This window comes from Lynx rufus, unplaced genomic scaffold (assembly GCF_022079265.1).
Source record: "Lynx rufus isolate CCGP_SWC_20201006 ecotype Redwood Valley unplaced genomic scaffold, mLynRuf1.p SCAF_2, whole genome shotgun sequence".
Lineage (NCBI taxonomy): Eukaryota > Metazoa > Chordata > Mammalia > Carnivora > Felidae > Lynx > Lynx rufus.
The window spans coordinates 222,372,607-222,398,383 of NW_025814834.1; the positions used below are offsets into that span (position 1 = coordinate 222,372,607).

The 25,777-nt window shown below is 65.8% G+C and overlaps 3 protein-coding genes across 5 annotated transcripts; 2 read left to right on the top strand and 1 right to left on the bottom strand.

Moving 5' to 3' along the window:
* The first annotated feature begins 924 nt into the window (after positions 1-924).
* MXRA8 (matrix remodeling associated 8) lies at positions 925-4,672 on the top strand. The gene is made up of 10 exons (XM_047083439.1): positions 925-973; positions 2,139-2,162; positions 2,251-2,556; positions 2,652-2,753; positions 2,834-3,304; positions 3,487-3,645; positions 3,805-3,844; positions 3,938-4,014; positions 4,128-4,208; positions 4,358-4,672. Exons 1-10 carry the CDS (start codon positions 925-927, stop codon positions 4,381-4,383), a joined length of 1,335 nt encoding a protein of 444 aa, XP_046939395.1. The 3' UTR covers positions 4,384-4,672.
* Positions 4,673-8,515: 3,843 nt separating this feature from the next.
* DVL1 (dishevelled segment polarity protein 1) lies at positions 8,516-20,239 on the top strand. 2 transcript variants are annotated; one of them, XM_047083429.1, is made up of 15 exons: positions 8,516-8,695; positions 13,479-13,548; positions 13,696-13,817; positions 14,055-14,158; positions 14,402-14,540; positions 15,144-15,237; positions 15,318-15,387; positions 15,541-15,680; positions 15,762-15,838; positions 15,917-15,984; positions 16,149-16,301; positions 16,998-17,129; positions 17,213-17,380; positions 17,459-17,665; positions 18,892-20,239. In XM_047083429.1, exons 1-15 carry the CDS (start codon positions 8,526-8,528, stop codon positions 19,278-19,280), a joined length of 2,103 nt encoding a protein of 700 aa, XP_046939385.1. In that variant the 5' UTR covers positions 8,516-8,525; the 3' UTR covers positions 19,281-20,239. The 2 variants fall into 2 exon arrangements, with proteins under 2 accessions (XP_046939385.1, XP_046939386.1); XM_047083430.1 differs by having other exon boundaries at positions 16,149-16,226.
* Positions 20,201-25,468, bottom strand: TAS1R3 (taste 1 receptor member 3). 2 transcript variants are annotated; one of them, XM_047083428.1, is made up of 6 exons: positions 24,135-25,468; positions 23,730-24,030; positions 22,857-23,636; positions 22,528-22,731; positions 22,258-22,378; positions 20,201-22,111 (listed from the first exon to the last, which is right to left on the bottom strand). In XM_047083428.1, exons 1-6 carry the CDS (start codon positions 24,335-24,337, stop codon positions 21,123-21,125), a joined length of 2,598 nt encoding a protein of 865 aa, XP_046939384.1. In that variant the 5' UTR covers positions 24,338-25,468; the 3' UTR covers positions 20,201-21,122. The 2 variants fall into 2 exon arrangements, with proteins under 2 accessions (XP_046939384.1, XP_046939382.1); XM_047083426.1 differs by lacking the exon at positions 24,135-25,468 and having other exon boundaries at positions 22,258-22,375; positions 23,730-24,008.
* Between the last annotated feature and the right edge of the window lie 309 nt (positions 25,469-25,777).

Sequence of the window (25,777 nt, forward strand, 5' to 3'; positions counted from 1 at the left end):
GGGGGGCAGGCTCCCAGCACCACCCCCCCCCCCCCACTCTGGGCAAGGAGGAGGTGCTCCAGGGAGCACCTTCACCAGGGTTTGGTTTCAGGGACACCAAGGTCTGCCCTTGATGGTGGGCAGATGGGGGGGGCGCAGGGGGTGTCCAGGCCAGGGGGGAGGGGCTGCTCAAACGCTGGGCGCTCAGTGCTCAGGGTCCCCACTCTCATGACCTGGCAGGCTCCTCTGGGTGGTAGAGATGACTGACCAAGAGCAGGGCCCACTGTGCTGTCCTGAAGCTCCTGGGCTGGTGTTCCTGTTCTCTTCGGTTTACGGGTGAATATGTGCAGCGCCCCCTCCCCCCAGGAGGCTAAGGGGAAGAGCTGTGGGTCTGGTAGCTGGGGCTCCTTGGGGGTCCCCAAGCCCCAGGATGCCTGGAACGACACAGCAGGCGCAGAGGGGACGGCCAGGCTGTCCACGTAGGGGAACCCCCTGGGCCAGGGTCCGCCTACAGAGGTGGAAGGGAGGTGAAGTATGCCCCAGAACCCCAGCTCTGCAGCAGCCCCAGAAGGGCCTCTTATGTCACAGCCGCCCCCACAGCATTAGGGCCATGCCCTCAGCACTCCTGCCCCTCTAAGGGCTGGGCTACTGCCCCCCCATCCTCCCAGGGCCTGAGCCATCCCCAGGCCGGATGGCTGCTCAGATTCCCCTCACCTTGTCGGACACAGTGACCATGCTCCTACCCCTCCCCACCAGGCCAGACCAGGATTCGGGGAAGACTAGGGGCCAGCTAGAGCCAGAGGGGGCGGTCTGCAGACTGTCGACCCGGCCCAGGGCTCCGTGATGTCATGGCGGGTGCTAAGGAGGGGGAGGGGGCCGGGCTGTTTTTCTGGAGAGTTGGAGCAGAAGTGAGACAAAGCCAGGCAGGCGGGCCAGGCGGGCGCCATGGAGCTGCGGTCTCAAGTCCTGCTCTGGGAACTGTTGCTTCTGCAGAGTGAGTGCGGGGTGGGTGAGGGTCCGGAGTGGGAGCACAGGCGGGTCTTCGGGAGTTTCCATTCTGGGCAAAGCCTCCGGTCTGAGCTTGAGTGCAGAGGGGTGGGACACTCCCACCCTGCCGGGAAGGGGCTGGTCTGGGGGGCCTCGAGGGAGTAGCTCGCCAGGATAAGGGCCCCCCAGGACCCAGGAGGGTGTGAGGATTTATGTTGGATCTCCACCAGAACTTTCCCTCACACGGATTAGGGAGCCAGAGGCTGAGGTGGTGGGCGCCTCTCGCTGGGGTCCCTCCTGCACCCCACTCTTCCAGGAAGCTCCTCAGGTCTGCACTTCTCCCAGTGGCCAGAAAAGGAGTAGGTTGGGGATTTAGGGGGCCTGGGAGTGGTGCGGCTCACAGGGTCTGTTCCAGACCCCCTCTGGCTCCCAGGCCCCCTGAGCCCGCCTCCTGGGCTGGCCTGCTGACCCGGCACATTCCTCCTGGTCCCGGGCGCTCAGCCCATCTCTGGAGCAGGAACTTGCTGGTGGGGTGCGGACGGTCCAGCCGCTCGTGCTTTGGACCTCTGCCCTTCGGAAAGGCTGAGGGGGCTCCGACCCTGAGAACTGGGTGCGGGGCAGGGCTCCCAGCTGTCTGAGAACCCTCAAGGGCTCGCGTGGCATGGCCCTCGGCAGGTGCACCTACCACGTGGGATATGAACGTGCAGGAGCCCCCTCCCCCCCCCCAAACCAGCTTGGGTATCAGGCTTTGGTGCTCTGGGGGCCTTGCTGCAGTGATGGTGACAGTGGCCACCATTCCTGTGGGGGGCTGTTGGTCACACACACACACACACTCCAGAGCCGGCCCCACCGTCCAGCCCCAGAAGGGCGAGTGCTGTGCCGCAGCCCAGGGAGGTGGCTGTGAGGACTGGGTGGGGGGGGCCGTGGGAGGGGTGCCTCTGTCATGAGGGGCTAAAGGAGACCCCCCTCAGCCCACTTGGCCTGGCTCTCCTGACTTTATCCCCACCTGTGAGGCAGGTGTTCATTAACACCCACCTGGCAGGGACTATAGAGGGACGCAGGGATCCAAGTGTGACGGCCCTGGGCCGGGTGGATGACGGGGGGGGGGGGGGGGGTTGTAAAGGTTCAGGTTGCGCTCCCCCTCCCCCAGTGTGACTCTCCTCTTCTTCTAGGCTCTGCTGTGCTTCTGTCCTCAGGTTAGTGACCGCCCCCTCCCTCGTGCCAGACCCACCCTATACCATCCCCTCGGGTCCTTCCCTCCCCCTGACTCCTCCTCCCCACCAGTGCCCTCAGGGCCCGCGCCGGCCGCCAGCTCCGTGGTGTCCGAGTCCACCGTGAGCTGGGCGGCCGGCGCCCTGGCGGTGCTGCGCTGCCAGAGCCCGAGAATGGTGTGGACCCAGGACCGGCTGCACGACCGCCAGCGCGTGGTCCACTGGGACCTCAGCGGCGGCCCGGGCGGCGGCCCCGCCCGCCGGCTCGTAGACATGTACTCCGCGGGCGAGCAGCGCGTGTACGAGCCGCGCGACCGCGGCCGCCTCCTGCTGCCGCTCTCCGCCTTCCACGACGGCAATTTCTCGCTGCTCATCCGCGGTAAGGAGCCTGGGGCGCGCGGCGGGGGCCGCAGGGGCCGCGGGGGCGCGGGCCGGCCGCGCACCCCACCGCTGGGTTTTGTCTCGGGTCCGCAGCGGTGGAGGAGGCCGACGAGGGGCTGTACACCTGCAACCTGCACCACCATTACTGCCACCTGTACGAGACCCTGGCCATACGCCTCCAGGTCACGGACAACCGTGAGTGCGCCCGCCCCCGCCCGCGCCCCCCGCCGGCCCCCTCCCCGCCCGCGCGCGCTGACCCGCACCTGCACCCCCAGCCCGGGCGGCCGGCGCGCACTGGGACGGCGAGAAGGAGGTGCTGGTGGTGGAGCGCGGCGCGCCCGCGCTGCTGACCTGCGTGAACCGGGCGCACGTGTGGACCGACCGGCACCTGGAGGAGGCGCAGCAGGTGGTGCACTGGGACCGGCAGCCGCCCGGGGTGCCGCACGACCGCGCCGACCGCCTGCTGGACCTGTACGCCTCGGGTGAGCGCCGCGCCTACGCGCCGCCCTTCCTGCGCGACCGCGTGGCGGTGGGGGCGGACGCCTTCGCGCGCGGCGACTTCTCGCTGCGCATCGAGCCGCTGGAGCCCGCCGACGAGGGCACCTACTCCTGCCACCTGCACCACCACTACTGCGGCCTGCACGAGCGCCGCATCTTCCACCTGACGGTCACCGAGCCGGTCGCTGAGCCGCCCCCGCGGGACTCGCCGGGCAACGGTTCCAGCCACAGCGGTGCCCCTGGCCCAGGTGCCGCGTGGCCCCTCCCCGCCCCAACCCCGGGCCCTGGGTGTCTGGCGAGGGGAGCCCCCCCCCCCCCCGCCCCACCGTGGGCCGCGGCCGGCTGTCCCTTCCCGGGACCCGGACCCGGTGCACGCTCGGCGGGTCATGCCGCGCGCTCCCTGACGCCTTCCCCGTACGGCCCCGTGCAGATCCCACGCTGGTGCGCGGCCGCAGCGTCATCAACGTCATCGTCCCCGAGGGCCGGGCCCACTTCTTCCAGCAGCTGGGCTACGTGCTGGCCACGCTGCTCCTCTTCATTCTGCTGTTCATCGCCGTCATCCTGGCCACCCGCCAGCGCCGCCGCGGAGGTGAGCTGGGGCTCTCCGGCGCAGGGGTGAGGCCAGAGCCAGCAAGCCTTTCCCGACCAGAAGCGGGATGTGGGGTGCGGCGGGGATGGGAACGCCCCTCAGGGCATAGGGAGCTGGGGATGGGGCGAGACGGCACCCAACTCGAGTCTCCCTCCCCAGGCTACGAATACTCGGACAAGAAGTCAGGGAAGCCAAAGGGGTGAGTGTCCCCTCCAGGCTCTCCTGGGGACCAGAACCCCCCCCCCTCCACCCCACCGCCTGCTCTAACCACCCACCACCCTCGCACCTCCAGGAAGGATGTGAACATGGCAGAGTTTGCTGTGGCCACAGGAGACCAGGCTCTTTACAGGAGTGAGGATATCCAACTAGGTGAGGGGGGCCCCAGAACCAAGACCGACTGTGGCTCCAGGCCTGGGCTAGGGGAAGCACAGCCCCGCGGGGGGCGGGGCGAGGAGGCTCAGCCTACTCTTTGCCTACACCAGATTACAAAAACAACATCCTGAAGGAGAGGGCTGAGCTGGCCCACAGCCCACTGCCCGCCAAGTACATTGACTTGGACAAAGGTGAGTGGCTAGGAGGGCGGGGCTGGGACCTCACCTCACCCACGCTCACTAGCCAACACCCCCCCCCCCCGGGGGGGAGCAGGAGTCCCTGGGCGGTCCTGCTGGATGTCTGCCTTGTGTTTACCCCACCTGTCCCCCTTGGCTTCCAGAGTTCAGGAAGGAGTACTGCAAATAAGGTGACCCTGGGCTCCTGGCTGGGCCAGCAGCCCTGCCGACTCCTGTCTTGGAGGATGACCTCCTGACCCTCATGTGGCTCACCCTACACCCTTCAGCGGCTGGTCCCGCTGTTCTGGAACTTGGCCTCGACTGGCACAGAGCAAGGCTGCCTCCGGACTCCTCTCCCAGGAGCTGTCCTAATCCCCACAAGCAGCAGGGGGCTCTCTGGGACTCTGCTCCATGCAGCAGCCCTCAGGTGCCTATTGGCTCCCACACCCACTGGTGGTCCTGCCTCCCCCCCCCCTCCGCCCCCAGGCACAGCCCAGACCCCACTGATGTTCACCAACCCTTTGGGCTCTCCTGGCCTCTGGCGCTGTGGGCTGGGGCTCGGTGCTCAGATCAGCCTCAGGACTAGCACCCCCACCCCTCCTTCACCCCTTTCTAGGGGGACCCTAAGGCTGGGATCTGAGGATTGCACACTCCAGGCCCCAGGCTAATTCCCCTCTGCTCTGTGTTGGGGTACTTGGGGCTGCGCAGGGGCCCCTTCTCTGCCTTCCGCCCAAATTGCCTTGACAGTCACTGGGCTCCGTGTGACTTTTGACCCTGACCCCACTCCCATAGCCCCTCCCTGGGCTGGAGTCTGGGGCTGGGACCTCCTTCGGCCTGTTTTGGCTGAGGACAGGGGAAGGGTAAAGATGGTTCTAGAGTGGCTTGTGTTGCCACTCCCAACACCCCACGTTTGCTCCTCCTAGGAAACTGCCATCGTCACAATAAAGACCACGTGATTTTTAGACTCGGCCCGGGTATGCATGCCTCTGTGGCTCCTGCTTATGTCCCGGGGGCAGAGTCTGGGCTTTGGGAACCTCAAAATGCTTTCCTTCATCTGAAGCCCTGCTGTCACTGCCCATTTCTTTGAGTGGAAGGTCTGAGTCCAGGTACCCCGGGAAGAGCCACATCAAGGTCAATCCTATGGCACTATTCCTGGTCGGTCGTGAAGGAATTTCAGTTCTCTTCTGAGGGTTTATTTGGACACGGAGGAGGAGAGCCAGGATGCGCTCAGGGGACAGCCCTCTGAGAAAGCAGACGCCGAAATGGGATTCGATGTGTGAGGGTAAAAAGGGGGGAAGCAGGAGTGGGCACGAAAGGTAGGACACTTGTGAGGGGGAGGGGAGGGGGCTGCAGGAGGAAGAGGACTGTGTTTCTCCAAACATGCCCCCCTCCTCTAAATCCCTCCCAGGGCAGCAAGGGCTGGAAACCGGAGGTCGTGTGTCAGTAACATGCAGCTTAGGGCACCTGGGTGGCTCAGTAGGTTAAGCATCTGACTTTGGCTCAGGTCATGATCTCACGGTTTGTGAGTTTGGGCCCCACCTTGGGTGAGCACGAGCCCCGCTTCTCTCTGCCCCTCGTGGGATTCTCTCTCTCTCTCCTCACTCACTTGCGCACGTGCTCTCTCTTAAATAAACATGTGCAGTTTATGACTGTCTACGTTAGGGTGCACAAGCCACCCACACGGAGTCCGCAGGTAACTTGGCATCTGAGCTCCCACTCTGGGGACGTGAAAACCCCAGGGCTGCTTTGGGGAAGGCACAGTTTCAGTACACTCACACAAAGGAAGTCAAAAGATTTGTTACTTACCGATCCTAGAACAGGGGTGCAGTGAGCAGGGGGAGGGCAGTTCTCTATCCCAGATCAGGAGAGAGCAGAAGAGAGACTGCAGGGTGCCATACGCCCATTACTTATAACGTGGCTGGGGCAGGGGTCACTAATTTTTTGTAGGCTCAATTCTGAACGGCCAGTTTAAAAGGTACCTAGGGAAACACGAGGCAGGAGTTTGTGGTGGACACCCTAAGCTTGGGTTCTTAGCTCAGTGTCGGGACTCAGTGTGAGCAGGCTTGTCTTGCTGTAAATGCCTGGACAGCACCTCAGAATGGCTATTTTCTCACCACACACCTGCAAGGGTCCCACAGTGGCAAAGGCAGGGAGCGAGGCTGGGCCAAGGGGCTGTGGCTTGCTTGATAATGGGCCTCCCTCTCAGCCTAGTGACCCCTAGCCCCACAGTAGCTGCACTGCTCTGACCACAGACTCACCCCTCCTTGCTGTGCGCCAGCCTGACCACATCAGAATCCACTCTGGTATTGTCTCTAGCCTCCAGCTACCAGTGTCCTATGACTTGGGCAGTCTGGTGAGAAAGAAAGGCTTGGGGGGGCCAAAGCGCGGATGGGGCATCAGACCCCCTGCATGTACGTGACCAGCAGTCATTTATATCCGGCCCGCGAGATGCTGGGCCACTAGTGAGCTCTCGGGTGGGGACTATCTTCCTCCTTCCCTAGACACCCAGCAGAGAGCCATGGCAGACCCTTCATCCAAGGCCATACTGCCCAGTATCCTCAGATTACCTCTGGGGAAACGGAGCCCCAAGGGGAGAAAGCACAGGCTTTGTTAAGTGGAGGTCAACCTCACAGATCCCTGCCTGCTCTCCCTGTCAGAGCGCAGGAGAATGGAGGTCAGCACCCTTGGCCCAGGCTGACCCAGGGGTGGTCCCCAGCCTGGGCTCAGGGACTTACCTTCTTCAGTCTGGCCCCGCCAGTCAGTGGTGGACTGATGGGCTTTCTCCTGTGCTGGTCCACCCTTCAAGGACAGCCATGACTAGGCAGATGGCAGAACCCAAGCTCCAGCCAGCTTCAGGGGAAGTGCTGGGGACACACCAGGAGGGGCATCCCCCTCAACATCACTCTTGGGTCCTGTCCTGGGGACTATCCTGTTGCTCACTCTGGCCAATGTGGGACTCCCTCTAGTGGCCTCAAGTTGTCCTCCTGGGACGGACGCGGAGCCGGGGGGGGGGGGGGGGGGGGGGGGGGGGGGGGGGCGGCGCGGGAGATCCTTTACCTCCAGTTGGAGCAGCGTGTGGTTGTACCCTCCACAACCCGAGAGGCACTGCTCTGGGTCTCCCGTGGTTCACAGAGGACCCCAGGCTGGTTGGATCCGCAGATGCAGGGGTGGGGGTCGGGGGATCTCTTCACCTGCTACCAGAAGCACCTTGCCTGGGTACCTCTATGCACACGCGCGAGTGCACCGCTGCCCACGCTGACCTCCGCTGACCTCCGCTGTTGCCGTCAGCAGCACATACACGTGTTCACGCGAGCACTCCCGCCTTCACGCCAGCACCTGCATGCACTTGGCCCGTGTTTCTCAGGGCCTCCGTGGGACCCGGCAGAGGGCGCGAGAGCCCGGAGTGGGCGCGGGGGCGCAGAGACCGGGCTGTCTTCGGCTCACGGCCCGGCCCGAAGTATCCCCAGCTTCCCGTGGTGCCCGCCGATATGATTTTGAGCACCTGAGGACCCTGGGAGACCTCGCGAGGGGGCGGAGGACCCGAACCCCGGCCCAGCCACACTTCTGTGTTCCGCAGTGGACCCAGGGAGCCCTGGCCAGGGGCTTGGCGTTGCCTGGGGCGGGGTCTCCTTTCTGACAGCTGGGTTGCACGTCGAGGGTCCCCAGCCGCCTCCCTCCGGGGGACGCCCCCCTGTCCGCCCACGGACCGAGACCTTAGGCCCAGCGTGGGGTGAGACCCGAGCACATTGTGGACGTCCCCTCGTGCCGGGCCAGGGACCGGTGGCCCACGACAGCCGCGAGGGCGGCGCGCCGGCGCCACCACCTCCGCCCCGCCACTGCCCACGCGCGTGCGCTCCGCCCTCCCGCCCTTCCGCGCGTGCGCAGCCCTGCCCCGCCCCGCGCCGCGGGCGGCCGGGTGACGTCAGGCCCCGCCCGCTCTCGGGCGCCCCCCGGCGGGCGCGCTCAGCCCGGGGCCGGCGGTCCCTTTAACTGCGCGGCCCGAGGGGGCGGCGGCGGCGGCGGCGGCGGCGGCGGCGGCGGGGCGCACGGACGCGGCCGGGCCTCGCACGCCCTCCCTGCCTGCGTCCCCGGGCCGGGGCGGATGGGCGGCCGCGGGCCGCGGGGCAGCAGCCGGGGCGCGAGGAGAGCCGGGGCCGGCGGGGCGGGTGGGGCTGGGGCGGCCGGGCGGGGCGCCGGGGGCCTGGTAGCGGCCGGGCCCGGAGCGGGCGGGCGGGCAGGCGGGGCGCAGGCCGGCAGCGGCGAGGCGGCGGCGTCCGAGCCCCGGGCCGGGCCGGGAGCGCCGCGCGGGCCCCGCGCCGCCGCCGCCGCGCCATGGCGGAGACCAAGATCATCTATCACATGGATGAGGAGGAGACGCCGTACCTGGTCAAGCTGCCCGTGGCGCCCGAGCGCGTCACTCTGGCCGACTTCAAGAATGTGCTCAGCAACCGGCCCGTGCACGCTTACAAATTCTTCTTCAAGTCCATGGACCAGGACTTCGGGTCAGTGGGCCGTGGGGCCTGTGCGCCAGGACGGGTGTCCGCACCTGTCCGCACCGGGGCAGGGCCTTGGGGAATCTTGGGGCTGTGACTGGGGCAGTGCCTCCGCTCCCTGGGGTTGCCGTGAGTCCCATCTGTCTGTGGCCTGAGCTGGGAACGAATGATTGTCCCTGACTGCCTGTCCAGGAGCCTGAGAGTGCTGGCCAGTGTGCGGGAGAGGGTCCTCGTTTCTGCCCCCACTCTGGACCTGGGCCTGTGTGCCTGAGTGTGTTTGACTTTCAGGTGGTCAAGGTCCGTGGCCCAGAGTGAGCTGACGTCCTACCTTGGCACTTGTCAGACTCAGGATCCCACTACCCCCCTTCCGTGGAAGGCAGGTGCTTAGAGCTGGCCTGGAGGGCTTGTGATTCATGGGGCCCCGGGGTCACAGGAGTGGAGGGGTGGGGGGAGAAGGAGAGGGGCAGTATCCCAGCTGCCCAGTAGGTCCTCTGTAGTTAGCATGGGGGAAATGAGGTACTCTGGGACAGACACAGATATGTCTGTTGGGGTCTGCAGAGGTTTCCAGAGGCTCAAGGCAGCCTCTCTCTGGACCCCTTCTCCAGGGTCCTGAGGATAGAGCAAAGATCAAGGGTCACTGGGGACCCTGGATTGTCACTCCACCTGCCCCTGAGTGTTGCCGTTTGTTGGGTCTCTATCCCTGTTGAGCCACATAGTACTTGGGTTCCTGGGAGCAGCCTAGGCCATCTGCTGACTCCAGGCAGCCTCTGGGTCAGTGTCCCCACGTCCAGCCTTAGTGGTGGTTGTCTTGGCTGAGGGGACTTCCCGCTTGCACTGGGCTGGGCTTCTGGAACTGTGAGCAGGAGGCTGGCTGTCCACTTGAAGCTCTATCCGAGGCCTGACCTAGCACAGCCATGGGTAACCTGAGTCCCCAGCTCAGCAGTGCTGGGGGGTGGGGTACTCAGAGGCCTCATGGGCTAAGCAGGTGGGCCTGGCCGCCCTCAGGCAGCCTGTGTCCTTGTGTGCGACTGTGTCTCGGGACTTTGACATTGAGGCCATTTCCTGGATTCTCTGGTTTGCATGGATACTGGACAGCCCCAGGGCAGGTCACGCTGGGGCCATTCTGCAGTTCTCAGGGGGCCTGAGGTACATTTGGACAACTAGACTCTCTTGGGCACCACCACCACTGGCGAGAGGCTGAGAGTGAGGGCGTGTTCTTAGCAGTCCCGGCTGGGCCGGGGCAGCGGCCCTACCATGCGAGGGGTAGCCTGGAATCAGGCGCTGTGAGGAACACCCTGGTGAGCCTCCTGCCCCAACCTTCCTTCCCACTGTGGGCCAGGGCCTGAGTTCCCAGAGCCTCATGTTCCTGGCCACAGCTGGACACCTAGTGAGGGAAAGGGGAGTCTGAGCTGTGGCCATGGCCACCTGCTCTGGGCCGGGTCCCACTCCCATTTCTGGCCAGGTGGGTGGGGAGTCCTGAGCCCACGTCCCACTTTTCCCATGCAGGTCACAGCCATTCTGACCCAGCAGAGCTGGGGAAGGTCTCTGGGCCTATGGTGGGCTGGCCCAGAGGTGCCAGGCTTTGGCTTTGGTGAGCCATGGTGCAGGGAGGGGTCTGGGCCTAGCGTTTAGATGGTGAGGCACACGTTGAAGTGCCCTTGCCACCAGGGCTGCCTTGCTGATTCCAGGCCTGGCTGGGCTTGGCACTTAGTTTGTCTGCCTGGCGGTGGCCCTGGCCTCTCCATCGCTGGGCCAGGAGCTCCGGTCGCTGGAGCCACCTGCCCGTGGGCCGTGTGAGGGCTGTGGGGCAGGGGATGGGGGCTGGGCCTGACCCAGATTGCCTGGGTGAATGCCCACTCTGCCCTCCGCAGCTGGTCCATCTGGGGTCAGTGCCTTAGTGGTGTCGGGAGAGTCCAGGGTGTAGAGGACCGGGGCCCCCTGGGTGGAGTCTGCAGAGCTGAGCTTGGGGGAGCTCTAGGATCAAGAGGTGGTGGTGGGGGGCAGGTGAAAGCAAGGTGGGAGCTGAGGATCCCTGACTCGTGGGTGCAGGAGGGGGACTCTTGGAGGTCTCCCCGGTTGTGTCTAGTTTGCTCTGCGGCCTCCCGCTCCATGGTGGGGAGGTCTGGTTGAGGGGACCCTGTGCCTCTGGGGACACATTTGTGGCTAGCCCACTGGGAAGGGCTGGCCTGTGGCGTGCTGTGGCCTCTGGCAGCCCTGGGGGTTCCCCTGGGCCTGCGTCTGTGCCCGGTTCCAAGGGCCCCGGGGGTCCCCTTGGGCCTGTGTCTGCGCCCGGTTCCAAGGGCCCCGGGGGTTCCCCTGGGCCTGCGTCTGTGCCCGGTTCCAAGGGCCCCGGGGGTCCCCTTGGGCCTGCGTCTGTGCCCGGTTCCAAGGGCCCCGGGGGTCCCCTTGGGCCTGTGTCTGTGCCCGGTTCCAAGGGCCCTGCTCTGCAAAGATTCCTTGCCAGGGCGAGTCTGCGGGGGCGGCAGGCGGGGCCGGACAGCCACAAGTTTGAGGTTAACCGGGATCTCGCCAGGAATTCTGAGGTTGGGGGCGTGATGCCAATGGGGGTGCCCCTGGATGGCCACCCCTGAGGGTCGGTGGAGACTCCTCCTGAGGCCTGCTCTTCCACCTGGTGAGGCCCGGCCCAGGAGGGAGCCCCAGAATTGCTTGGAGGCATTTCCCCCAGCTCCACCGAGGCCCCTCCTACCCTTGTCTCTGCCCTGGAGCACCCAGAGATCGTGCTGGCCGGTGGTGGGCAGCATCGTGTATCCTGGGGAAAGCACCCGCGCCCTTGTCCTGGGGGCTCTGGTGCCCCTTCCCCCAGCCTGGCTGTCTTGGCCTAGCTGGGTGGGGGACTGTGGTATCCCCCAGTGCCCCAGGCCTCAGGTGGAAGGCAGGATGCTCTGTCGTGCTGGTTGGAGGACAGGCTGGGGGGGCCAGGGAAGCAGGGACTCTGGGCCCTGGGGGTGGGGCGTCTGTACAGGGGTCAGGGACAACCCTGGCTGATTGGTCATCTCTAGGCCCTGGCCAGGTGAGCAGTAGAGACCTGGGGTGCTTCTGGCGCGTCTGCCCCTGGGGGAGCCAGGCAGGCCCTGTGGTGTGGGGGCTGGGGCACTCATCTGCCTGCTGGGGCGGGGGGGGGGGTGAGTCAGAAAGGGCGGGGGCTTGGGAATGGCAGGAAAGGCTGGGCCACCTGGGCTGTGAGACAGGAATCAGGTCCCTCCCAAGTCTCTGTCGCTGCCCTCACTCAGAGACTGTGCTCTCCGCCTGCTGGGCTCCCAGGAGGGCTTGCTCCAGGGCTTTGTCTGCTGGCTGCGGCTGGCAGAGCCCCAGGTGTCCCTAGGCCACCTCAGGTCTTGCTGTGGTGACACCCTCTTACGTGGCCTCTGCTGAGTCCGGGGCTGGGTCACGGCCTCCCCTGGAAGCCCAACTCCGTAGGGCTGTGGTGCAATCGTAAGTTGGGGCGGCAGACGTGGGGCCTTCTCCCACTGGGGTGTCCACCTAATCGTCGCGTGTGTGGCTGACCCTGGCAGGGTGCCCCATCCCGCCCAGGCTGGCCTTGTGTCTTTTGTCTTCTGAGGCCTGGGTGGTGGGTGGTGGACTTGGGCCTTGCTCCCTGAGGGGAGTGTGCGGTGCCAGCTCTGTGGGGACCTCCTGCCACCTGTTGCTGCCCAGGACTAGTAGAGACCAGGTGTCCGGGCTCAGCAGGTCACAAGGCTGCTTCCTGCCTGTTCTAGCTCCTGTTTCTCCACTGGGCCCAAGTCCCGGGTGTGGAAATCTCTCTGTGTTGGGCAGGGTTGGGCTCCAGGGGGGTAGGGCGTAGGGGTGCCTCCTGCTGTAGGCCTGACCCTGCCTGCCCTCATCCCTGGGGGTGCGTCTGGGCCGTAACCCCTGCCTGCTCTGCCCCACCGCCCCTCCCCAGCTGCCCCTGTGATCTGTGCGGGCTGCTGTTCTCCTTGGCCCTCTGAATCTGAGACCTGACACCCCGCCCCCCTCGCAAACCTGTGTCTGACCACAGCATTGTATGCTTCCCTCCCAGTGTCCTCTGTGTCCTGCCTGGGTACCTTCCCCACCCCTAAACCCCCCTGAGCAAGTGTGGCATTGAAACATAGGCCGGGGGCTGATTGCGGGGCATCATGGCTGCTGGGGCTTGCTGGCCTCTGGGGCTGAGACTCCACGGTGGGCCCCAAAGCCTTGTGCCTGGCCGTGTTTCAGTCCTTGGGTTGGGCTGTTGCAGTGAGTCGGGGGGTCTGCTTCTGTCTCCTTGGCCAGTTAGATGGGTCAGGAGGGCTGTGGCCTGCCCTCCGTGTGCGTGTGCAGGCCTGTCTGCCATCCATCTCTACCTGCCTGTGTCCGTGTGGTCTGACTGACTGTCCTCACATCTGTATGGAGGCCTGCTGTGAACAGGCCCTGTTCTGGGTTGGGGCTGGGGTTGGGGGAGGGGAGGTGGAGGGGAAAAGCCAGACAGAGCCCCACCCTCACGGATCCACACTGCGTGGGGCACACAACACAAAGCAAGATTAATGCTCGCATTATAGGGGGCTGTAGGAGATGACCCCCTGCTGGTAGAGGGTCGGGAGTTTGGACCTCTCTCTGACCCGGGCCCTGGGAGGGGTCCCCAGGAAGGGAACGTGTTGGGCAGCAGCATCCACAGAGTGACATCTGGGCGTGGGGCTGTGCGCCCTGGGCCGGCACGCACCCTGGACAAGAGTGTGGGGAGGTCTTACCTCCGGAGTCCGCTGGTGTGAGCAGGCCCTGGTGCAGGTGGCCTCACGGCCGTGTCTGCCCACAGGGTGGTAAAGGAGGAGATCTCTGATGATAACGCCAAGCTGCCCTGCTTCAACGGCCGCGTGGTCTCCTGGGTGAGTCCGTGGGATGTTGGCAGAGGCTGCTAGGCTACGGTGGGGGCTGGGCTTGGGTGAGCCCGTGGCGGGGGTGGGGGTGGGGGTGGGGGGTGGGCCCGCAGGCGGGGGGGGGGGGCGTCCCTGAGCCATCGCTCTCCTCCACAGCTGGTCCTGGCTGAGGGCGCGCACTCGGACGCAGGGTCTCAGAGCACTGATGGCCATACAGACCTGCCCCCGCCTCTTGAGAGGACGGGCGGCATTGGGGATTCCCGGCCCCCTTCTTTCCAGTAAGGACTGTGGGCGGGGGGCTGAGGCTGGTGGTGCTGAGGGGCCTGCTGCCGGCCAGGCCTTTCGGGAGGAGGGGCAGCTGACCAGGGACCCACGGGCAGTAGAAACTGGTCAGCGGATGCGGGGCGGGCAGAGAGGCCCGATCTAGGTAGGTGGGCGGGTGGGAGAAGGGGCGAGGAGCTGGGAGGGCGTCCAAGGTACAGCCTGCCCTGGCCCACCCCCTCTTGTGGGCACAGCCCCAATGTAGCGAGCAGCCGTGATTGCATGGACAACGACACTGGCACGGAGTCCATGGTCAGCCACCGGCGGGAGAGAGCCCGACGCCGGAACCGTGAAGAGGGTAACAGGGCCACACGGCGGACACCCCTGGGCCCCTATGGTGCACCCCATGGCCCTGCCTGCTCCCAGTTACTGCCCCCAACCAGTAGGGGACCCCGGGTGGAGGTCCTAGGCCCGTCTGCACAGGACCCCGGTGATCCCGCCCCCCAGCAGTCCCACAGTCACCTGGCCAGCTCCTAGTTCAGCTGGTGCTCGAGGCAACACGGGACCCCACGGCCAGCTGCCCTACTGGCTTTCCCCGCAGCTGCCCGGACCAATGGGCACCCGAGGGGGGACCGGCGGCGAGAGCTGGGGCTGCCCGCCGACAGCGCGTCCACCGTGCTGAGCAGTGAGCTTGAGTCCAGTAGTTTCATCGACTCAGACGAGGATGACAACACAAGCCGGTGCGTGGGTGTGCATGCAGGTGTGCACGGGTGTGCTATAGGTGTACGCACACATGGCGTGGTGTGTGGGGGCACGTGTGCGTAGGTGTGTAATGGGTGCGCACGTATGGGCATGGGCCTATGTGTGTGAACGGGTGTGTGTGTGCATGGCCACATTCTACATGGGTGTGCAGGTGTGTACAGGTGTGTGTGTGTGTGCGCGCGCGCACGTGTGCATGGGTGTGTGTGACCCTGGACGTGTGCTTGATTGCACGGGCACGTGTACGTGAATGGGTGTGTGTGTCGAGTGGGTGTGTTACAGGTGTACGTGCACGAATGTGCTGGCTCAGCGTCTGTGTCTCCGTCTGTCCCGAGAGAAGTGCTCCGTGCAGGTGTGGGGTGTGTACGTGTCGTGTGTGCACAACCAGAAGCCGAGCCTTCTCCTGAGCAAACTGTACCTCAGCCCCGTGTCTCCCACAGTTGGCCTGGTCGGGGCCGGGGGGGGGGGGGACAACGCCCATCGCCTCCACTCCCTGCGTGTGTGTGTTGGGGGGCGCCCTGTTCTCCCCACCTGCCTCAGCCCTGCAGCCTGTGGCCTGGCCCCTGACCTTCATGCCCCCCCAGACTGAGCAGCTCCACGGAGCAGAGCACCTCCTCCCGGCTCATCCGGAAGCACAAGCGCCGGCGGCGGAAGCAGCGCCTGCGGCAGACGGACCGTGTAGGTGGCAGCCAGGCGCTGGGTGGGGTCTGCCCTTCGGCAGCCCCCACCCGCACCCCCTCACTCGTGCCCCTCCACAGGCCTCTTCCTTTAGCAGCATCACGGACTCTACTATGTCCCTGAACATCATCACCGTCACGCTCAACATGGGTGAGGGCTCCGTGGGGCCTCCCCGGTGGGGTGCGGGGCGCCTGGGTGGGCCGGGCCCCCTCAGCAGACCGTGGGGCCTCCCCGGTGGGGTGCGGGGCGCCTGGCTGGGCCGGGCCCCCTCAGCAGACACTTGCTCACCCCTCGCCCCTGCAGAGAGGCACCACTTCCTGGGCATCAGTATCGTGGGGCAGAGCAACGACCGGGGAGACGGCGGCATCTATATCGGCTCCATCATGAAGGGCGGGGCCGTGGCTGCCGACGGCCGCATTGAGCCCGGGGACATGCTGTTGCAGGTGCGGGGCTGCGGGAGCTGCTGGGGGGCCGAGAGGCCGGCACCCCCAGCCCACCGCGCTGAACCCCTCCCTGCCCCCCAGGTGAATGACATCAATTTCGAGAGCATGAGCAACGATGACGCTGTGCGGGTGCTGCGGGAGATCGTGTCCCAGACGGGGTGAGGCGCGGGGTGGGCAGGTGGCGTGTTGGGGGGCCCGCACGGGGCGTTCCTCGTGTGACCTGCCCCACCCCACAGGCCCATCAGCCTCACGGTGGCCAAGTGCTGGGACCCAACCCCCCGGAGCTACTTCACCATCCCGAGGGGTAAGTGACCCCTCAGGGCTGACAGGGGAGGGGGATGAGGGCGCTCGCCCAGCCTGAAGGTCCTTTCCTCTGTGCCCCCGTGCTCCATTGTGTGTCCTACCATCCGCCCGTCCGTTTGTCCATCTGTCCGTTACCACACGCGTTACCACACGGTGGCCACCCAGCTGACCCGGTTCGGCCCATCGACCCTGCCGCCTGGCTGTCCCACACGGCGGCGCTGACCGGAGCCCTGCCCCGCTACGGTACGAGCCCCTGCTCCAGCGCCGTCACACGCACCAGCTCCTCCTCACTAACCAGCTCTGTGCCCGGCGCTCCGCGTAAGTGGCAGCTCAGGAGAGCAGGGACCTGAGGCACCCGGGTGGGGGACCCGTCCTAAGTGCCCACCCAGCACAGTCAGGCGCAGGGCACACGTACGGATGGACACTGCCGACACGTGTGTCTGACCCGTGTGTGCCCTCGTGCGCACCCTCCTTCCGGTTTGCTGCCTGTGTGGTGGGTGGAAAGGTGCCCAGAGGACCAGGACAGCCCTGTGGTCCCTGCCCAGGGCTCTGCCTCGGCGGGGACCGGGGGAGTGGCCTGTCCCCCATGTGTGTGACCCCCGCCTGCTTTCTTGCAGCTAACACGACTAACAGCCCTGAGCTAGCGGAGGAGTGGCGGGAGGGGGTGGTGGTGGGGAGAGGCCTGATCTCTCTTCTTGGGGGTCTGACCTGCAGGGCGGGGGTGGCTCCACCTTGGTTTGGGCCCAAGATCCCGATGAAGCATCTGCAGGGGCAGGAGACAAGAGATTCAATCTCCCCGGCCCACGCCTGCTCCGAGCCCCTGGGAGGGCCCATCCTGTGGTGGGCGTGGGCCCCACCGTCACGAGACAGCCTTGCCATCTGGGCTCTGGGACCAGAGACCCTACGCGGAGCCCGGTCTCTGAGACGGGTGCAGCAGCAGGGCCCGGGGTCCACCCCAAGCCCTCCCCCCTGCCCTCAGCTGCTTGGGGCTGAAGGGGGGGCTCTGCCTTGCAGAGCTGGAGGAGGCGCCGCTGACGGTGAAGAGTGACATGGGTGCCGTGGTGCGTGTCATGAAGCTGCCGGACTCGGGCCTGGAGATCCGAGACCGCATGTGGCTCAAGATCACCATCGCCAATGCCGTCATCGGTGAGGGGTCCCCGCTGGGCTGGCTCCGGGCGGGCAGGGTCAGCGCCCCCAGGCTCCGTGCCCTGACACGTGCCGCGGGCCAGGGGCGGACGTGGTGGACTGGCTGTACACGCACGTGGAGGGCTTCAAGGAACGGCGCGAGGCCCGCAAGTACGCCAGCAGCATGCTGAAGCGTGGCTTCCTGCGGCACACGGTGAACAAGATCACCTTCTCGGAGCAGTGCTACTACGTCTTCGGGGACCTGTGCAGCAGTGAGTGAGGGGCTGCGGGGCAGGGGGTCCCCAGAGGGCCTGCCCACCCCGCCCTCAGCCACCCTCCCTTCCTGCCAGATCTCGCAGCCCTGAACCTCAACAGTGGTTCCAGTGGGGCCTCGGATCAGGACACGCTGGCCCCGCTGCCCCATCCGGCCGCCCCCTGGCCCCTGGGTCAGGGCTACCCCTACCAGTACCCGGGCCCCCCGCCCTGCTTCCCACCTGCATACCAGGACCCTGGCTTCAGCTACGGCAGCGGCAGTGCTGGGAGTCAGCAGAGTGAAGGTGAGAGCCTGCCTGGCGCCTGGCTCCCTGCTGTCCCCGCCGCCTGGCTCTGCCCTATGTGCCCGCCCCCCCCCCCCCCGCCCTGTGTGCTCCTGCCTGCTCTGTGTTGAGGCCCTGGGCGTGCTCCTTCTGGAAGGGGTGAGTGGCTGAGGGGGACGGGGCGAACCCTGCAGACTTCGGTGGTTGTGTGTGTGCGGGAGGGGCTGGTGGTCCAGGTGTGGCAGAAGCAAAAGGCCGGGAGATGACGCGGAAAAGGGCGGTGGAGGGGCCCTGGGACACGGTGGAGGACAGACCTCCCCCACCCTCGCCGCGGCACCTGCAGCCCAGCAGGGAGCCAGAGGGGACGCTTTCACAGACAACTGCGCATCCACTCTGGGATGTGTGGAGAGCTGAGGAGGGGCTTGTTGGAGGAGTGGCCTGAGGCTGTCTGTGTCGCTGTCCAGGAGAGAGAGGTCAGGCAGCCAGCCCAGTAGACCCAGAAAGGGGTGGGAGAGAGAGGAGAGCAAGTCAGAGGGCAGTGGTGCCCAAGGGGAAGCTGTGTTGGGTGCCTGTGGACCCTGGATAGGCCCAGCTGGTGGCGGCATGCCCCTGTGGGCGGGAAGGGTGACCGGGCTGGGCCTGCTGTGTGACTCATGCTATCCCTTGCTTTGTGCTGAGCAAGCCTTAGACTGAAGGACTAGCGGAGTGGACCCTCCGGGCCGGTAAGCCAGGGTCCTGCCCGGCGTCCCTCTCGGCATGTTCCCAGCCAGCTGGCCTTCTCAGGCTCCCCGCTCTTCCTGGGAGCCCAGGACGGGGGCTGAGCTGAGTAGCTGGCCAGGGCCTTGGGGCTAGACGGAAGGCGGGTCTTTGTGGGGGGGGGGGGCCCAGGATGGCCGATGGGAGCACCAGGCACACAGGGCCTCACTGGTGCCTCAGGTCCTCAGCTGCAAGGTCAGGCATTGGGGTGAGAGGAGGCACTGTGCTGGCCCCGGAGTGTCCCTGCCTGCCGCCGCTCGCCCTGCGCCCCCCCCCACACTGCCCCCCCCCCCCGCCCCGTGCTGCTGCAGCTGCTCTAGCTTCTCTGAGTGGGGTCGGCCCTGCCCTCCCGTCTGCATGGCTGCCCCCCTCCCACCCACCCCGCTTGAGACCACCAGGCTCTGCCCCTGGTTGCCCTGGCAACGCCCGGTTGTCCTGGGAGTGGCACGGCCTCACGCCATCTCGTTCCTCCCTCCACTCCTTGGCTCCAGGAAGCAAAAGCAGTGGGTCCACCCGGAGCGCCGGCGGCAGCAGCCGGCGGGCACTGGGCCGCGAGAAGGAGCGCCGGGCGGCTGGAGCCGGAGGCAGTGGCAGCGAGTCGGACCATGCAGCACCGAGTGGGGTCGCTGGCAGCGGCTGGAGGGAGCGTCCGGCTAGTCAGCTCAGCCGGGGCAGCAGCCCACACAGTCAGGCCTCGGCTGCCGCCCCGGGGCTCCCCCCACTGTACCCCCTGACAAAGGCATACTCGGCAGTGGGGGGGCCGCCCGGGGGGCCGCCCGTCCGGGAGCTGGCTGCTGTTCCCCCAGAGCTGACGGGCAGCCGCCAGTCCTTCCAGAAGGCCATGGGAAACCCCTGTGAATTTTTTGTTGACATCATGTGACCGAGGAGAGAGTGCCTTCAGCTGGGCCCCATGGTGGGGGAGCTGGTGGTCCTGGCCGTTCCTGCACGGGCACTGCCCCTGGAGCTTGTGTGGGCTTGCCTTATTGGTGGCTGTCCTGCCTCAAGCCAGCCTGTGCTCTGGGGCACACAAGGGGCCATGTCTTGGGGCCCAGGCCTGGACAGAGAGTGGGAGCAGGCTGGGGGGATGGGCGGAGGGCAGCCCAGACCACCACGATCTGGACTCGGTGGCCTGCACGTTGCTGTTCAGAGCGGCTTGTGTCCATGCAGACCCTGGTGAGGGTCCTCCACCTCCCGGTGCCCTTGGAGTGCCTCTGGGACTCCCAGTTGCCCACAGAGCCATGCACAGGGCTTCAGACTAAGCTGAGAAGTAGCTGCTGGCCCTGGGCCCCCTGTTTGCCCAGGACGCAGGCCCCACCACTCTCTCCTGGGCTGGGTCGGACCCCTCAAAGGTGGAATCAGAGCCCCCAGGCTCTTCTGTGGATGCCCAGGATAGGGATCTAATTTATTTATTTATTGTCTGGCCTGTGTGCCCTGGGGAAGGTGGTGGCCAGGTCAGCTGCCCCCCTGCCCCCGGGACTCAGACTGAATGCAGGGACACAGGTTGTGTCTGAAAGTGGGAGGGTTGGTGAGGGAGAGACAGGAGAGGCATGTGTTTGAGTTAGCAGTGGTGGGGATGTGACCCTGAGAGGCAGAGGGCACAGATGCACGCAGCTGCTGCAGGGGCAGGGTCTGGGGGAGAGGGGGTAGGCAGCCCACCCTTCCTTGCTGTCCTCAGGTGACTGCCCACCCACTCACGCCGCTTCCTTCCTGGCGTTTCTGGCCTGCACACATCTGCGCTGTAGATACTGTATCAAGTCAGAGTGTCCGTCCAGATAGTTAATAGAGCTGCTTCTGTGTAAATGCTATTTTAAAGACTAAAAAGCATTTAATTTTATGGGACTGACGTGTGGACTGTCTCTTCTCTCCTGCCGGGGTACCTTAGAAGACTTGTCCAGCCTCCCCAGGGCCTGGCTAAGAGCTGACCCAGGACTGGCCAGGTGCTGCGCTCTGGGTTCCCGGTCAGCCACAAGGCTCTGTCCCCGGTGCTGGCTGCCAGCAGAGTCCCGGTGGCTGGTCTTCTGTCCGTGGTGCTGCCTCCCGGCTCCAGGGGTCTTCGTCGTGGGTGCTGGCCATGGTGCTGAGTCCCACCACCACCCTGCCTGGGCTCTGTCCACGGTGCTGGTGGCGGCTGACCCCATTTTACCCGCTTGGGTTGGGCCAGGGAGGGGAAGAGTTTGGGTGTCTCCCTCCCCCACTAAGTGGGCTTCTGCCCTGCTCACTATTCCTGCACCACTCTGGGAACCACGGTCTGTCACGTGCCTCTGCGGAGGAGTCAGCACAGCCGACCACCACCCACCAACCTCCCACCCCTGTGATGCTTGGAGGGGGTGCTGGCTGGGGTCTCCAGGCTGGGCCTGGCCAGGCAAGTGATGCCCAGCTTGGCCTTCAAGTGGTCTGGCTAGGGGCCTTCCTGAGCTCTTGGCCTGAGCTAAGGAGCCCCGAGGAAATTTTTGTTGGCTTTACTCTGGGACAGTAGGGCTGGATCACCTGGGTAGGCCCTGGCCAGGGCTTGGCTGGGACAGGGGCAGAGTCTCTCTGGGGCCCCAGGTGGGTGCTGAGGACCTTCCTGAGTGCTGCAGGCCCAAGGATCATTGTGGCATCCAGGTCAGCGGTCAGCCTGCTGTCAAGATCTAGAACTGGGGGTGGTCTCAGCAGTTGAGGTACTGTCCGGGTTGCTTCATAAGAACTCAGTTTGGGGGCATCTCAACTAAGTCTAGTAGGCTCACTGCGGTGAGGTCACTGGATCAGGTGTCACTTGTTTTTGCCCCGATTCTCCCCTCCCCTGCCCCCAACTGCTGCCCTGTGCTCTGGCATTGTCTTCCAGGAAGAACTCAGGGGTGTTGAGCTCCGGCCGCTGCAGCAGCAGGTAGCACTTGGGCAGGTGGAAGGTGGCTAGGATACCCAGGGCACAGAGGAGGATGGCGCCCATCTGCACGGCAGGCTGGTAGGCCACGTGCACATTGGCAAAGAGGGGCACAAAGGAGATCCAGGTGATGAAGTAGGCCAGCATGGCAAAGGTGAGGCCGCGGGCACCATTGTAGCGGCCTGGCCGGCTCTGCACCAGGAAAGTGCCCAGGAAGCAGAGGAAGGCCAGCATGGCGTTAGTGGCATGCACCAGGCCGAAGCTGATCCAGGAGTGCACGTGGCAGTGCACCAGCGCCTCTGTGGGCAGTACCCGCCAGTCCGTCACCACCTCCGGCGGGAAGGCTACCAGGTACCAGGCACACCATGCGGCTTCTGCCAGCATAGCAAGCAGCACCACCAGCCAGGCCCGGGGCCCCCGCAGGCGGCCGCGCATCTTCTCAGCCCAGCTTGGTGGCAGCTCCGACCCCACAAATATCTCGGCCGCTTGCAGGAAAAGCGTGCTCAGGCAGCCAGTGAGTGGGAGGTGGAACAGCGGCTGCTGGGCCAGGCAGCTGGCAGGGCCTGGCTGGCCAGGGAACAGGAGGACACTGAGGCAGACCAGGCCCAGGCAGGCCAGGCCAAAGCAGGCCCGTGGCCCACCTGAGGCCTGAACCAGCGGGCTGTCCGCGTGCCAGAGGAAGAGCCCCAGGGCCGCCAGCGCCAGGCCCAGCGCCAGAGCCAGCAGCGCGAGCAGTAGCAGCACAGCTGGCTCCCCCCATGCCAGGAACATGGGCTTGCGGGGGAAGCAGCGTGTGCTCCGGTCCGGGGACCACTGGTCCTGGTCACACTGGGTGCAGAGGAGGTCATCTGTGGTGTGGGAGGAGAGAGGGGGCACTGGGGGGACGGGCTCTGCCACCACACTCCCACCCGCCGTGGCCTCAGAGTTGGACTTGGAGCCAGGACGTGAGACCGTGTGGGTCCCCGCCCCTGCTCAGCCTCAGGGAGGTGCTCACCTGGGTTGCGCTGATAACTGCCCGCCTTGCAGTCCACGCAGTCGTAACAGCAAGAGTGGAAGCCCTTCACGCGGCGCACCTGGCCCTCCTTGCACTGCCGGGAGCACTGGGACACGGGCTGCTGGCATAGGGCCTCGGGGCTCGGGCTGTGCTCAGCTTGGTGCACCCACCCGGACCTGTGGACGGTCCCCGCCCCAGGCAGGGCCAGAGCTCTCTCCCGGCTGAGGGGAAAGCTGCTGTGCAGCTGGGGACCGGCCACCCAGTGCTCACCTGCTTCCCCGGCGTGTGCCAGCACATCTGAGAGCGCCAGAGCTCCAGGCGGCCCTTGAAGGTGCCTACGGTGCGCAGCTCGGGCGTCGGGTCCTGCCACACCCACAGTTTCAGGTCGTAATCCACGTTCACGTTCCCGCTGGCGTCGAACTGCAGTGCCAGGCCGCGAGCACGGAAGCTCACGTGGTACATGTTCTCTAGGAGCTGACGGGTGCGTTGGAGCAGGTGGGTGGGGCCGGGCCAGGCCGGCCGGAGCTGCCGCCAGCCCAGATTCCCCACTGAAATTCCCCGCTCTCGGGGGGGGGGGGGTGGGGGCTCTTCGGCCTTACCTGCCAGGGCCGCACAGGCTCCCGCCTGGGGCAGCCCGAGGCGTTGCAGCGCAGTGTGTTGTGGAGGGCCTGGGCCACGCCATACACAGCCGCGTAGGCAGCGAAGGTCTGGTGGTGCAGCAGCCCCACCGATAGGTTCTCTAGCGTGACGTGGTCACACTGGGGGCAGCGTGGCCCCACCACGTGCTCCTCCAGGCCTGGCTGTTCAGCGTCCAGCGAGGCGCAGAAGGCGGGGTCAGCGGCCAGGGCCAGGCGGGTCCGCACGTAGGATGGGAACTCCGGCATCGGGGCGCCCTGCTGCAGGAAGCCCAGCACGGTGCCCACCCCAGGCATGCCGGGCAGCGTCATGACCAGGTCTGAGGTCAGCCAGGCCTCACTGGCCACCCACACCCTGGGTGAGAGCTTGCGGCGGATGCTGTAGCTGAAGAGGGTGCGGGCCGCGTGGGCGGAGGAGAACAGCACCACCACCTGCACGCTGCTCTGGTTCACCTGGCGCAGCAGGCCCTGTAGGGCGCCCAGCCGCAGGCTGCCTGGCGGCAGTGGCACCAGGCCCTCATGCGCGATGCAGATGCCCCTGGCGTTGGCCAGGCCGGAGAAGAGGCTCAGGCCCTGCCGGCCATACTCGTCGTCACTACCCACCGCCGCCACCCAGTTCCAGCCGAGCTCCTGCAGCAGCTCCACCATGGCCGCCACCTGCACTCGGTCGCTGGGCACCGTGCGGAAGAAGGACGGGAAGATCTCCCGGTTGCTCAGCCGGTCGGTGCTGGCGCCGTAGCTGACCTGCAGTGGCCGGGACGCAGCTCCTGATGTGGGGGCCCCGGTGGGCAGGGCCAGTGGGGGTGGGTGGCACCGGGAGAGGTGGGGGGGGCGCACCTGAGGCACAAGGAAGAAGCTGAAGAACTTGCCGGTGACGAGGGCGAGCTCGGACGAGTGGGGCCCGATGACCGCCAGCACGCGGGGCTGGTACTGTGTGTAATTGCAGTAGGCGGCAATGCTGCAGCTGCCTGCTTCGGCCATGAACACGAGGCTGGGCTTCATGGCCACCATGGGCTCTGAACACGTGTCAAAGAGGTCATAGCCCAGGTGCAGCCCGGGCAGCAGGGCAGACCCGTTGTTGATCTCCTCCACCGCCATCTTCACGGCCAGCGCCCAGAGCAGGCCCAGAGACGAGAACCTGGGGCCACACAGGGCTGCGGGTGGCCGACACCTCATCCCCACTCAGGAGCACCCCCAACCCGAGCCACTCCCAGCCTCGCTCCCCACCCCCTGCATTCCTACCTGGTGCACACGGTGGCATTGGGCTGCAGCCTGTCGCCAAGACCCGTACCCTCGGCAGAGCCCAGAGGGAAGAGCCCACCCAGCACATAGTCCCCCTGCATCCTGAGCTGCTGTGACAAGCACGACGTTGCGCCCTCCCCATGGTCCAAGAGAGCCGTGAGGCCCAGGAGAGCCGTGAGGCCCAGGAGAGCGAGGCCGGGCATGGCAGGGATGGCAAATGAGAGAACGGGGTGGGGGCCCCAGATACGATGAAGTGGGGTAGGGTGTGTGCAGGGAATTTGCTTAGCAAAGTCCTCGCCTGTCTGCACCTGCTGAGCCCGGGGGGCCCCTGGAGACACCCTTGATTCCCCGCCCAGTAGGTTTGCAACTCTCTGGACTCTTTGATCCTGATGTCACAACCAGGCTCCCTGGCTGAGCAACCACGGACCACGATCTTGTTCCGTGCCTGTGCCCAAACCGCTCTGCACCCACCCCATTCCTGGAAGGGAGGGAGAACACTCAGGATGTCTCTGGGAGAGGGTCCTGGGGTCTCCAGCTGCCTGTGGGAGGTGCCGGTGCCCCGAGGAGTAGGTACAGAAACACCTGTCTCCAGCCCTGGAGAGGGCTGTTAGCAGCCAGGGGTGGGGAACTCCATCTACAGCCTCAGGGGACAGACCAGCCCGCCAGCTTGGTCTCCACCCTGTGGCTGGGGTGGGGAGGGCCCCAAGGTGGGAACAGTGCAACTGGAAGGTCTGGGCTGTTGCCCTGCTAAGTGTCTGAGGCCTGGAAACTTTGGGGCCCCTGAGCCTGGCTGTGCCCACACCGAGCCTAGGCTCTTGACACAGCAGGTGCCTCCCTCTGGGAACAAAGGTCACAGCTGGGCCTGCAGGACAGTGCATGCAAATGAGGGAGGAAAGGCCATAACCAAATGGGCCTCTGAAGCTGGGTCAGCACCAGGTGTGTGCAGGGGAGCCTCAGTGGACTGCCAGCATTCCTACTTAGCCTCTGGGCGCCTGGGGACCTGACACCAGGCTCAGGGGTGGATGTGCCCACTAGGCACCCAGAAGAACTGGGGGAGGCTGCAGACGCCCCTGGAGTGGAGTGGGAGAGCTCCAGGTGGACCCCGCCCTGGCTGGGGCCTGGCAGATGTTTATAGGAGGTGGTCTGGGATCTGGTCTTTGCTGCTTGTGGGGAGGGCCCCCGCTGCAAGGTGCTCTCGGGACGTGCACACATGTGCAGAACACACACTTGATGCACTGTACCTGCACACACCACACACACAAACGCATGACACGTATGCAGTGCGTGGCACCTGAACATTTGCATGCGCATGTGTGCACATACGTGCAGCACTGGCTCTCTGGTCCTCGTGGACCCCAGGCTGTCCTCGCAGGCTCTGGCACCACACGGTGCTGCGGTCCCTACTGGGTCTAGGGTAGCGCTGGACAGGGTGAAGCAGCAGACCTGGAGGTGGCGGAGGTGGCACGGGACACCGCTGTTCGGGTCTGATACGTGTTCTCTTTCTGTCCCAACCACCGTGTGGCACAAGGCAGCTCCCCTTCCACCTTCTCCTTACAAGCTGTGTAGTTGGCCTCAGACCTGCCCTTCCAACCCAGGCCCTTGTGTGATTGTTTTCTCAACTACAAAATGGGGATAATGTGGAC